The sequence below is a fragment of the Fundulus heteroclitus genome, chromosome 2 (genome assembly GCF_011125445.2).
Source record: "Fundulus heteroclitus isolate FHET01 chromosome 2, MU-UCD_Fhet_4.1, whole genome shotgun sequence".
Lineage (NCBI taxonomy): Eukaryota > Metazoa > Chordata > Actinopteri > Cyprinodontiformes > Fundulidae > Fundulus > Fundulus heteroclitus.
The window spans coordinates 39,546,048-39,559,065 of NC_046362.1; the positions used below are offsets into that span (position 1 = coordinate 39,546,048).

The 13,018-nt window shown below is 45.4% G+C and overlaps 2 protein-coding genes and 1 long non-coding RNA gene across 3 annotated transcripts; all 3 read right to left on the reverse strand.

Annotated features, from left to right (window-relative positions):
* Positions 1 to 377: 377 nt before the first annotated feature.
* On the reverse strand, positions 378 to 1,110 carry mt2 (metallothionein 2). The gene is made up of 3 exons (XM_012870358.3): positions 966 to 1,110; positions 790 to 855; positions 378 to 581 (listed from the first exon to the last, which is right to left on the reverse strand). Exons 1-3 carry the CDS (start codon positions 988 to 990, stop codon positions 490 to 492), a joined length of 183 nt encoding a protein of 60 aa, XP_012725812.1. The 5' UTR covers positions 991 to 1,110; the 3' UTR covers positions 378 to 489.
* Positions 1,111 to 4,270: 3,160 nt separating this feature from the next.
* anapc13 (anaphase promoting complex subunit 13) lies at positions 4,271 to 6,232 on the reverse strand. Its single transcript, XM_012870338.3, has 2 exons — positions 6,003 to 6,232; positions 4,271 to 4,506 (listed from the first exon to the last, which is right to left on the reverse strand). Exons 1-2 carry the CDS (start codon positions 6,099 to 6,101, stop codon positions 4,381 to 4,383), a joined length of 225 nt encoding a protein of 74 aa, XP_012725792.1. The 5' UTR covers positions 6,102 to 6,232; the 3' UTR covers positions 4,271 to 4,380.
* Positions 6,233 to 6,677: 445 nt separating this feature from the next.
* Positions 6,678 to 7,381, reverse strand: LOC110369005. The gene is made up of 2 exons (XR_002428610.2): positions 7,146 to 7,381; positions 6,678 to 7,029 (listed from the first exon to the last, which is right to left on the reverse strand). It is a non-coding gene; the product is annotated as an uncharacterized LOC110369005 (long non-coding RNA).
* Between the last annotated feature and the right edge of the window lie 5,637 nt (positions 7,382 to 13,018).

Here is a 13,018-nt window from a genome sequence, read left to right on the forward strand (position 1 = left end):
AGGGATGTGAAGCCATATTGAATCTGGCTTCAACCATTTTTAGATATAGCCTCAGCATTGAAAGTAAATTTCACCCAAAAATAGGGTTAAGCCAGTGGTTCTACATGTTTTTTGTTGAGTTCCACCTGAATCCCCCCGACACACACTTAAAAAAAAAAAAAAAAAAAAAAAAAGTTGACTGGCAGTGATGCTTTACGCCATAAGGACACTAGTGCTGCTCTTTGGTCCACATTTGTCAGAACCAGCCTCCAGTTCTGCTGCAGGTTCTCCTTTAAGCTTCAGGTGACAGTTCTGCTGCTCTGGTGAGTCTCACCATGTTGCAATGTTTGACCAACTAGTTGACCTCTGGTCAGAGCAGAAAACACCACAGCAGCGTGTACGTTAGACATGTTTATTGCAAGAAGAGTACAAAACACATTTTCTACAAGTCTGCAACGTGCAAAACAAAGAAAGGCTCAGCGTAGGGAGGAGGGCTGCAGGCCAGGCTCCTCACTGACAGCAGCTCTTGTCGCAGGTCTTCCCTTTGCACACGCAGCCAGAGGCGCATTTACTGCAGCCTGACGGGCAGCACGGGCAGCAGCCTGCGGGAGGAGGGACAGCGTTAGACGGGCAGTCCGGAGGAGGGACAGCGTTAGACGGCCAGTGTGGAGGGACAACACTACCCACTGAAGCCCAGCAACGTTTAAGCCAATTACAGCCACCTGTGCAGCTCTGCCGTCAGGTAAAGAGGCACCTGAGGCCCTTCAGCAGAAACAAAGGACCACGGTTCAGATGAAGATGGTCACTTACTCTTCTTGCAGGACTTGCAGGAGCAGTTCGTGCAGGAGCAGGAGCCTCCGCAGCTACACTTTCCAGCTGGAGACAGAGACCAGAGCAGCTTAAAGGCTGCGACGCAGAAACGAGCCACCTCCAGCAGGCTTCACACTACGCAAACGTTCAGAACCAGAACCGGTACCGGTACTCACTCTTAGCGCACTCGCAGGGATCCATGGTTCAGCAGGAGCTTGTCGGTCTGCAGAGGTCGATCAGCTGATGTGTTTCTGAGGTTCTGACGCTCCGCTGCGGTTCTTTTATAGCCCAGCTGGACCTTCAGAGCCGCGTGCAAAAAGACGCATGAACTGCGCACGCTCAGCAGTTTGCACACGGATTGGACACAATGGACGGGAACAGACGGCCTGGTGTCTGAACATTACGTAACAATACGGAGCGTCCCGGTTCTACTGGGCCAGCAGAACCAGCAGAACCTCAGCGTGTTGTTGGTAGAGCTGCTCTCAGCTTTATTAATGCTGCTTTATAACTTCATCAAGGCTGTAGAAATAAACTATTCCAGGTTTCTGTCTCACAATGACCGAATATTTATGGATGATAATTTCATATTTAGCTTTATTGTGGCCAATATTCCAAACGCTTCAGCTTTTTATTTAAACAAGAAATAATCTGCTTGTTTCTGGTTTTACTACATCTATCTCTGGCTTTAAGATCTGCATCAAAACAAGCGCAGTCACGTGACCTGAGACTTTAAAAAAATTAAAATAGTTTTTTGTTTTATTTATTGTTTTATTAATTTCCCGTCTTTGATGTAATTTTTGTGAAGCACCTTGGTCAGTTGAAGTTGTTGTAAATGTGCTATATAAATAATAAACTTATCTAATAAAAAAATGTCTAAATAACCGATGTCAGTATTTTTATTAAATGCGAGCCTAAAATGTTTATAATAGTACTTTTGTTGTTTTTTTTTTTGTTTTTTTTGTTTTTTTACCAGACTGATGAGTGAGCACTCACTCATCAGTTCCCAGGAACAGATTGTGTCTCCAGCTGTGTGCACACGGCGCAGACAAACATGCATGTTGGCTGTCTGCTGCTCTGCACCCTGCTTCCTGCCCGCTGCGCCGTGCTGCATTCACGGTCCGTGTGCCGTGCTGCATTCACGGTCCGTGTGCTGCTCTGCACTCTGCCCGCTGCGCCGTGCTGCATTCACGGTCCGTGTGCTACTCTGCTTCCTGCCCGCTGAGCCGTGCTGCATTCACGGTCCGTGTGCCGTGCTGCATTCACGGTCCGTGTGCTGCTCTGCACTCTGCCCGCTGTGCCGTGCTGCATTCACGGTCCGTGTGCTGCTCTGCACTCTGCCCGCTGTGCCGTGCTGCATTCACGGTCCGTGTGCTGCTCTGCACTCTGCTTCCTGCCCGCTGCGCCGTGCTGCATTCACGGTCCGTGTGCCGTGCTGCATTCATGGTCCGTGTGCTGAACTTTTTTTTTATTGACAACAATGGTACAGAACATGTGAAATTAAGAGCGACATCAGTGACAGCAAACCCAGATAAACCCAGAAACAAAGAAAGTAAAGACAGCACTAACAACAAGGGGGTTACAGTGACGTCACAATGTAAGGCTTTTGTGCCAAAGACGTTTCAGAGCCCAAAACAATTCTCAGCCTCAATGAGCAGGTTGGTTAAAGAGTTTTTTTTAAACTCAATATTAAACCAGGTGATAACTTAAATCACTATTTCAAAGTTTCAGCAGCAGGACAGTAATTATTATTTTAAATTGAGTTCCCTTCACTTTGGGTGAGATTGGCCACTTCAAGCATTTTTGGGACAGGATGGTTTAGCCGCCACACCCTTTGTGGAAGTTGGTAAAAAGTTTCAGTTTCAAAGGGTTTCTGATAACTTTATTATGACACCGTTTTATTTTTAACGCAGATAGTTTAGCAGTCACCGTTGACCAAAATGTTTTGGATCAGCTCAGTTAAGGAAGGCGGAATTAATTTAGATGCAGCTTTGCGTTCTCTATGAACATTTTAAGTGAAACTTGTCAACAACATTCCTAAACTCTGATGAATCTCCACTGTCTTCCAGTAAACCAGAGATGTACCGTGTGCTGCTCTGCACTCCAGCCCGCTGCGCAGTGCTGCATTCACGGACCGTGGGATATCCGCTCCACATCCCCCAGTTCCCACTAAGTTGTATAAAAGTCATTTTTAATGAAAATGACTTTTAAAATGTGTAATGTGTAATTATTTGAACCCAACCCGTTTCAGACCGTTTATTGCTCCTGTAAAAGAAATCCGGACTTTTAAATAAAAATTATTCTACATAAACATGATGAATGTTCTGGAGGACGTGATTGAACACGTTGTTTACATAAATGTCTATGTATTCTATATCTATTCAGTATTTTTAATTTTCCATTTACTGAACACGTCCTCAGCTGTTTGAACCCCCCGGTGCTGTCCCTGAACGCACCACTGCTCCTGAACGCACCACTGCTCCTGGCTCTGCGCTCAGCACCGCGCTGCTGGACTCCTCAGCACCGAGCATGACCGCAAACACTAACAACACAATGTGCGCCAAAAACCCCGAGAGGCCCAGGAAGGTTCTGGTGTCGGTTCGGATGGAGAACTGGACCGGTCCTGGTGCAGCTTGTTCACCATCCAAGGTGTTTTTATTCATATGTCAACCAGTGGCACAAATAAGATTGTTCTATCCTTTAATATCAGTTCAACGTGTTTAAACAAATAATATTAAACAATCCTCACCGATTATAAATACTTTGACTCTTTAATTAAGTTTAATTTTTAATATACAGCTCAGCTAAAAGTTTACAGAATCCTATTAAAATGCTTTATGAAGCTTAGAAACACAATATAAACCATTTTCAGACCTTTTATTTCTCCTGTCTCCTGTGGTGGGTCGGTACCGGTCCGGTCCGGTCACATTTACCGGCTCACTGCATGTAGAGGTCGGTCCACAGGCCTCTTCAGCTCAGCCATTTCCCATTATTATCAAAGTTTGGTTCTGTTAGGGCGACACACCTGAAGGTTTTGGGTTTAAACTGTTCAGAACTTTATCAACCTTCCCTCTGACTGAGTTACATCCACAGCCTGTTTAGGTGATGTTCAGTATTTTAATCACATGTTTTTATCCAGTTCTGCTCCCTCAGGCCATAGCATGTTCTGACACAAGGTTCTGGGAGATTCTGGCCAGAACTGGGTCACAGCAGCATTAAAACCAGGACCAACAGAGTAAAAAGCAGCTTTTCTCTCACAAATGAAGAAGCTTCTTCAGATTATCAGCCTAACACGTCATTGCGTGTGATTATGTGCTGACAGCGTTTATTTATTTTGTTTTATAGCTTTACAGCTGATTTAATATTGTGATAATTTAGCAGCGAGAGCGCGTCACCAAATATCCTACAGCGACCTCTAGTGGCTGAAACCAGGAAGAAGCAGAAGCAGCAGCTGGGTTTGCTTCAGGCAGGAAGACTCTGAGCGTCTGATAGAAGCAGAACCAACATTTATTTGTTCTTACAAAGCGAACAAACTGAAAGTCTTGCTGCGGTATTCATGTTCAGATGTTCAGTCCGGTTCTGGTTGGGTCGGCCTCAGCTTCCACAGCTCGGTGTGTTTTCATGCAGGCTCTGCAGGGCCAGGTCGGTCCACTTCATCTCCTGCTCCTTAACAGACTCTGTGGACCCTCCGTTGTCCTGCTCGGCCTCTGGAAGCTCGCTCTGGAAAAGAAACGAAGATTTAACCAAAGGGGAGAGAACAGAGACGTCTTCCTCCTCAGTGACGACATTAACAGGAGCAGGAAGCTGATTAAAGGTGCAGGGCTTCCATGTTCTGCTGACCCAATGATCCAAAGCAGAACCCGCTCTGACCTTCAGACGGACCACCAGCAGCTGGGACCGCTGCACGACCGTCTCTGGAAGAGGAGGTCTCAGAGACGGACACACGAGGACAACATGAGGCCGACCTGCAGAACGCTCTGTTATCATCATAGCTGCTAACGCTAAGCTAGCCTGGAGGAGCTCTGCTGCTTCACCTGCAGCCAGGTGAACGTTAATCACAGAGAACTAAAATATCCACTCCTGCTCTGATGCTGTCCTCCCCATGAACACCATCAGAGTTTAACCAGAACCACGGCTCTGCTGCAGCGTTCAGACCAGGAGACAGACTGGCCTCCAGCAGAGCTACAGGTGAACTTAAAGGTCCAGAAGGCCAAGCAGCATGGAGGACCACCTCAGCAGCAACAATCCAGCTAACATGTGGAGAAACATCAGAAACATCAGGGACTACCAGGCTGATAATGACCGCCTCTCCATGACTCCTTCAACAGCTTCTCCTCACCATCAGACCCAGCAGGTGAGGATGGAGAACATCTGCTCCACTGATCCTCAGGAACACCTCAGAGCTGGTTCCTCAGCCCAGATCTCTGCTCCTGACTGAAGTCTGACAAACATGCAAAGAAGAAGAAACCAGGAGGAGAGCGAACGCTACGGGAGATAATCCAGTAAAACACAATTAAAGGTGAGCAGATATCAGCATAATTAATGCAGCGCTCACTGAATGAGAGGCTGGTTCAGCCTGGACAGGTAACCCCAGCACAGGTAGCCCCTGGACAGGTAGCCAGGTACACACACCTAGCAGCGATCCTGAGACCCATGGAGGGTGACCCATGAGCAAAGTGACCAAGTCCACGCAGGAAGCCCTCAGGCTGGGATTTGAACCCAGAACTTCTGCTCTGTACCAGATTATTAATGAAACACGGTTAACCCAGGTTCCCTTTGATCCTGCCGTGGTGTCCTCTGATCTTCCTGGTCCTGGATTGGCTGGAGGCATGATGAAAGGCTCGGTCCGGTCCACCCAGAACCTGGCGGCCCGCCACGTGACGCACGGCAGCAGGTCTTTGGGTCTGCAGCCTGGCAGAACCGCAGCATGACCGGTTCCGGTGGGCCGTTCTGACTGGGCCGTACAGAGCGGATCCTCGGTGCTGGACCGGACCGCTGAGCAGCACCAGCCTCCAGCCAGACTGACCCAGACTGGTGCAGCAGAACCGGCACCGAACCCTCTGACCTGCTGGCTGAGACGGCCGGAGCAGGGTTCGAACCAGCAACCGTTGCCCGTGGGTGGTCATAATGTTATGCTTCCCGTCCAGCCGGCAGAAACTGCTAATAATCACGGTTAGAACCGGGGAACTGGACCGAACCCGCCGGCAGCAGTTTACCAGAGGAATGGAGACGTCTTCATACGGCAGCCGGTCTTCTCTCCAGGCGTCGTCGGTCAGGTCCAGGACTCTCCCGTCCCGCTGGATTTCACTGTCCATCCCGAACCAGAACCGCCCGCAGGTTCTGCTGACCCAGTACAGGAGCCCAGAGAGCCGCGGTACCTCACAAGCTGCACGGAGCGCTGCGCTTCCTCTTGGTTTTAAAGCCCCGTCCGCAGCACCAGCGCCACCACCTGGACGGGAGTGTTATCTAAAATACTGAATTCTTCTTCTTCTGTTAATGGCGGTTGGCACGCAATGTTTATGTGAGCATTACCGCCACCTACTGGAGTGGAGTGTAGCCTGGTGCTAATTCTACGTAACTTAGATTTATAAACAAAGCAGAAACTAAACCAAAATTTAAAAAAGAAAATAAGTAAATAAAAACCACTATATTGTCTATAATTTGCTCTTCTTAAGATGCTTCAGCAGAAAATGTGTCTAAAAGGTCTTATATTAAGATGCACTTTGTTACCCTGTACATTTGTCACCAACTGCTTCCTGTCAACTGAACCATAAAACGTGTTTAACTTTATCTTATTCAAAACACAGGTCACATTTTGCTGTTTGATGTTTCCCATTTTAAACAAAGCAGTATTTAATCCTATATGAACAAAACATAATCTAGATATACAGTCAGGCCCAGAAACATTTATTTTTTATGAAAACATATTCGGGATACAATTATATAATCAACATGGTCTCAAGGTGCAGACTCTCAGCTGTAATTTGGAAGTAGTCACATCAAAACCAGAGCAAGAGTTTAGGAATTACAGCTCTTTAATATGTAGCCACCTCTTTTTCAAGGGACCAAAAGTAACTGGACCATTCACTCAGAAGACTGCAAAATAAATAACAATAACAATAACAATCAATTAAGCAGTTTAAAGGTCTGGAGGTGATTCCAGCCATTTGCATTTGGAAGCTGTTGCTGTGAACACACGACATGTGGTCAGAGGAGCTCTCCATGGAGGTGAAACAGATCATCCTGAGGAGAAAGAAGGAATCCACCAGAGAGAAAGCAGAAATGTTAGGAGGGGCCAAATCAACATTTTGGTTCAATCCAAAGAAAAAAAAAGAGGAGTGGTGAGCTTGGGAACTCACAGAGGCCTGGACGTCCACGGAAGACAACAGTGGTGATCGCAGAATCCTTTCCATGGTGAAGAAATACCTTCACAACATCCACTCAGTGAAGAAGACTCTCCAGGAAGTAGATGTATCAGTAACTAAGTCTGCCATAAAAAGAAAACTTCATGAGATTAAATACAAAGGATTCACCACAAGGTTGAAACCATTAATCAGCCTCAGAAACAGAAAGGCCAGAAGAAAAAAACAGCTAAAGAAGCCGGCCCGGTTCTGGAAGAGCATTCTTTGGACAGACGAGACCAACCTGGACCAGAATGATGAAGAAGAAAGTCTGGAGAAGAACTGGAACAGCTCATGATCCAAAGCAGATCTTCTGTAAACATGGTGGAGGCAGTGTGATGGTGTGGGCCTGCATGGCTTCCTGTGGCTCTGGGTCACTTCTGTTTATTAATGATGTGACAACAGATGAATTCTGAAGTGAATAGAGATAAACTTTCTGCTCAGATTCAGCCAAATGCAGCAAAGCTGATTGGACGGTGCTTACAGTACAGATGGACAATGATCCAAAACATCCTGCAAAAGCAACCCAGGAGCTTTTTAAAGCAAAGAAGTGGAATATTCTATAATCAATCACCAGCCCTCAACCAATCGGAATGCATCTCAGTGGCTGAAGACAAAACTTAAAGCAGAAAGACCCAGAAACAAGCAGCCACTGAGGACGGCTGCAGTAAAGGCCTGACAAAGCGTCACTGAGGAGGAAACCAGCGTCTGATGAGGCCCATGGCTTCCTGACCTCAGACAGCCATTGCCTGCACAGGATTCTCTACTAAATACTGAAGAGTAACATTTTACTTAGGGTTATGTTTTTTTGTCCAGTTACTTTTGAGCCCCTTAAATGAGGAGTGCTTGTATAAAAATAGCTATTATTCCTGCATGTTTAATCAGATATTTCTGTTCAACCCCTTGAATCAAACCTTAAAGTCTGCACTTCAGTTACATTGTAGATGTTTAATCATGAAGACCTGTCAGTGTCCCTGTCCAAATATTTCTGGGCCTAACTGTGTTTCTTTCTTCCTTTCAGACTGCAGGTCTACTGGTGGTTCCTAGAGTCTCTAAGTAGAATGGGAGGCAGATGAGCGTTCACACTGAGCCTGGTTCTGGTTCTGCTGGAGGTTCTCCTCCCTGTTAAAGGGGAGTTTTCCTCTCCACTGTCGCTTCATGCATGCTCAGTATGAGGGATTGCTGCAAAGCCATCAACAATGCAGACGACTGTCCACTGTGGCTCTACGCTCTTTCAGGAGGAGTGAATGCTGCTTGGAGAGACTTGATGCAGCCTGCTGGGTTTCCTTAGAGAGGAAACTTTTTTGGTCCCACGCTGGAGGGACTATGTCTCTCTGCTGGGAACGCCTTGGGATTCCTCCTGAGGAGCTGGCCCAAGTGGCTGGGGAGAGGGACGTCTGGGCCTCCCTACTGAAGCTGCTGCCCCCGCGACCCGACCCCGGATAAGCGGAAGAAGACGGACGGACGGACGGAGGAAACTTTTTTGACCAACCTGTATAATCTGACCCAAATCTGTATAATCTGATTAAATTTGACTCTGTAAAGTGCCTTGAGATGACAAGCTTCATGAATTGGCGCTACATAGATACAATTTTAGAGAAGCTGTGTCGGGAGCGCGCGTTGCAGCCAGAGAGGCGAGCTGCGTGAAGCTGACACCCCACCCACAGAAAAAACTCAGTTAAATAGATGGAATGGTTAGTGCTTCGTTTGTGCACGTTTGTGCCGTTGAAATTAGCGTTTGTGCTGTTTTGGTTTCGCAGATAATATAAGTTTTAATTTCAGCCGGTGACGTCACCACAGGCCGCCGCTTCAAAATAAAGCGCTACTTTGTTATTCCTTTGCTGGTGCTGAGCTGGATCCAAAGCAAAACCCAGTGGGCTACTTTTTCAGTGCTTTGTTTGTGCAACAATAACCTTGGAATAAAATAAAATATTTATTTAATTATTTATTTTAGTTTTATTGGCTGCACAGTGGCGCAGTGTTGCCTTGCAGCAAGAAGGTCCTGGGTTTGAGTACACCCCTGGGTCTTTCTGCATGGAGTCTGCATGTTCTCCCTGTGCATGCGTGGGTTCTCTCCGGGTACTCCGGCTTCCTCCCACAGTCCAAAAACATCACTGTTAGGTTAATTGGCTTCTCCAAATTCTCCCTAGGTGTGAATGGTGGTTTGTCCTGTCTGTCTCTGTGTTGCCCTGCGACAGACTGGCGACCTGTCCAGGTGAACCCCGCCTCTCGCCCGGTGAACGCTGGAGATACCAGCACCCCCCACGACCCCATGAGGGATTAAGCGGGTCAGAAAATGGATGGATCTAATTTTACAATTTTGTAAACATTAAACTGAATGTTACAACCTTGACATGATTAAATGAGTTATTTACCGAGAAATCAACCAGAAGCGCCGTGAAAACGGTCAGACCGCCTCTCTGGCTGCAATGCGCGCTCCCGACACAGCGGGAACTATTTCGCACAACACCGGAAATGGCCTTGTAAGGCGCCGTTTCCGTGGAAACCAGACGCTTCGGTTCCCCAACCTGCGCGAAACACGCAAACAGAAACACGAAGTCTTCAGGTGAGTCAGGTCACCTGGCTGCACCCAAAGAAAGCCGCTCAGGTGTTTTACGAAGTAGAATTTAACGTCGACAGACAGGAGAACAGGGAGCAACACTTCCGCTTTGGACTGCGCAGAATCACCGAGACTTCAACCTTTAGTTAACCAGGTAAATGGCTTTGAGGATAAAATCTACCGCAAGAGGAATTTAGATTATTCACTTTTGTTTTTCTTTGAGTTGATCTGCTGGGTTTGGTTTCCTCTGATCCGCTGTGTGGCATTAAATCAGCTTTAAATCAGAATTAAATTATCTTTAAATCAGAATTAAATCAGCTTTAAATCAGAATTAAAACAACATTAAATCAGAATTAAATAAGCTTTAAATCAGCTTTAAATCAGAATTAAATCAGCATTAAATCAAAATTAAAACAACATTAAATCAGAATTAAATAAGCTTTAAATCAGAATTAAATCAGCTTTAAAACAGCATTAATCAGCATTAAATCAGAATTAAAACAACATTAAATCAGAATTAAATCAGCTTTATTCAGTACCACTATGGCATGGTGTTACCCTCAGGCAACAAACCACTATTGTTGCCCTCACACAACCCCTTTATTTTTTTTAAATAAAACGTTACTTTATAAGTGTGGTGATAAGTCTGTGACCAATGAAATTTGAGGTGGGCGTGGCTTTGACCTTTCCTCTGGGGGTCAAACAGTCCTTTTTGGACATACTGCTAGCAGAAGTTTAACATTTTTAAATTTATATAGCTTTGTATAAATAATATCTGTGATGTGCATTAATATTTGAAGAAGCATATCTGATTGAGCAAAGACACTTTTTGTCTTTATTTATTTACTAAAATTGTAGTTTTTCATTCGTTGCCTCAGGGCAACATTGTGCAGTCAGACCACTTTTGAAAGTTATTGTTATTAAAGTTATTGTAAGTGCAGAAATGCACAGTCATCACCATAATCAATGTTTTTGCTGTACTATCTACTATTACTCACAGAAAATAGACTGAACCAATACCTGCCATCAAAAGTAAAGAAATAGGGCTACAAGATGCTTGTCTTGGTCAGTTCTGATGGTGTGAGATCTACACAGGTAAAGGTGTGCATCTCCCTGAACTGATGTAGGAGGAAGTGGCAACGTTGTCCTCCGCCTGGCCCAGCCGACTTGATCACGCGTGTTCTTCTCATACTCACACCTGCTCAGCGGGGAATTCACTGTTCTGGTTCTGTTCATAGATCACCAGGTGTGAACTGGATGTGTGACGCTCAGGTGAAGAGAGCTGGACGGGGATGTTTTAAAGTGAAGATGACCATGCTTGGAGAAACATCCTTGCATGCGTTCAGTCAGTCTGCTCAGTAAATTCAATGGAGCACACCCAGTCAGCGAGGTTAATTGGTGGGACGGTAAACAAAATAAAATAATCAGAGTCCCCTGTCCTGCTGTGGTGAGAGAGTACAATAAGAATATGGGTGGGATGCACCTGCTGGAGTCTCTCATTGCACTGAACCGCAATTAAATAAGGTAGAAGAAAAGAGAAACTGATTCAAAGTTTGAATCTCTGTATGCACTCTGTGTATACAAAATGACAATAAAGAAAGTCTAAGTCTAAGTTCCCCACAGGAACATATATTCATAAACACACACTGCAGCTAATCTCTAACCCACTGATTCATAAACCATTTGTTGCTGACGCTTGTTGAAATAAAACTTCTTCTAATGCATGTTGTGACTGATATGTTATAAGGGATGCCCAAGCTCCCAAAATAAAATGGGTGAAATATTTTTTTATCCCAAAATAAAAAATCATGCCATAGAGGGTTAAATCAAGTTTAAAACAGCATTAAATCAGTTTTAAAAATCAGCTTTAACCAGCATTTAATCAGCTGTAAAAGCAGCTGTAAATCAGCTTTAAAAGCAGCTTTAAATCAGCATTAATCGGTTTTAAATCAGCTTTAAATCAGCATCAAATGAGCTGCTGCAGCTGGACCACTGCTAGAAACTGGAGAGAAGAAAATCTCTTTTATTATTTGTGATGTCAAACATCCATCAATGAACAGTCGATCAGCTTCAGACTAAACTCCATCTGGCTGAGAGGCCCAGAAGGACTGTTTGGTTCTGCTGTTAACATATTTTCTATATTATTATATGTATTTTACCAAAGAAGCTAAAACTTATTCTAATGCAGGATGTTATGCAGATCGGGTCAAACAAGACGAAGACTGAATAAACGTTAATCAGAATAATAGAACTTGCACATGTTCTAGGTTAATTGAGAGAAGTTCTGCGTGTTGTTTAAAGCAGAGTTTGTTAATCTGGTTGTTTTACAGACACAGCAGTGATGTCCTTCTCTCAGGAGCAGAAGAAACCATGCAACAACCCTGGAAACCCAGTTTTCTCCTGCATGATGAACCCGGTGGAGAAAGGAGGGGAATGTGCTGCCATTAAGCCCCAGAATGTTCTGTACAGAACCACGTCTGGTGACTACGGCCGTCTGCCTCCTACCTCTGACATCTTACCCTGTTCCTACCATCCTCAGTCCCTGAGCTTCTCTAAAGAGCTGAGCCGTGCAGGAAGGTTTCAGGACACCTCCTTTAATACGTGGCTTGACCAAAGCCGTCCCAGATTACTCCACACCATCTGAGCCTGCTGGGCCGTCCCTCTGGATGCGCTGATCTACCAGAACCTCACGCCGGGTCAGCCTAATGGAGCTCAGAGGGTGCTGCTCTCCTCCCTCACACAGCCCTGCCTGGACCGTGTGCACATAAATAAAAATGTTAAAAACACACCAGACTGCTGCTAAATTATCCACATGATTTGTTCTCAGAAAAGAAGTTTGTGAAAATTACAAAACAGAACATTTTCACCAACTCCATCCTGAAAATCCAATATGGTGGCATGGTTAGAGAATATATACCATAAAAATGTCATTTCAGAAATTATGTGGTTATTTCTCAGATTCATCAGAGTAAAACGTTTCACGCCTTTTTTTCTTGTAGTTGTGATAATTATGGCTTAACGGTAAAGAAAACCCAACATTCTGGGTCTCAGTCAGAATCACACGGGACCAATCAGAACAAAAGTCAGGCTTCTTAAAAGTCCATTTCTCTGCTCTCAGTACCGGGTCTGGACCCGCAGAGCTCCCTGGCATAGAGGCCATCAGCCTGCGGTTCTGCTGAGGTTCTGGAGGTCCAGACTGCTGTAGCTGCCTTCAGGTTCTGGTGTCTCTCACCTTCCTCTGAACATCAGCCCAGAGGTTCTCTACGGGGTT

Excerpts from the sequence above, each read along its gene's own strand:
- mt2 (XM_012870358.3), bottom strand. The coding sequence starts at position 990 with ATGGATCCCTGCGAGTGCGCTAAGA. Across the intron at positions 856-965 it reads TCCCTGCGAGTGCGCTAAGA|CTGGAAAGTGTAGCTGCGGA; the intron begins GTGAGTACCGGT and ends CTCTGTCTCCAG. Across the intron at positions 582-789 it reads CTGCAAGTCCTGCAAGAAGA|GCTGCTGCCCGTGCTGCCCG; the intron begins GTAAGTGACCAT and ends CTCCTCCCGCAG.
- anapc13 (XM_012870338.3), bottom strand. The coding sequence starts at position 6,101 with ATGGACAGTGAAATCCAGCGGGACGGGAGAGTCCTGGACCTGACCGAC. Across the intron at positions 4,507-6,002 it reads AAGACGTCTCCATTCCTCTG|AGCGAGCTTCCAGAGGCCGA; the intron begins GTAAACTGCTGC and ends TTTCTTTTCCAG.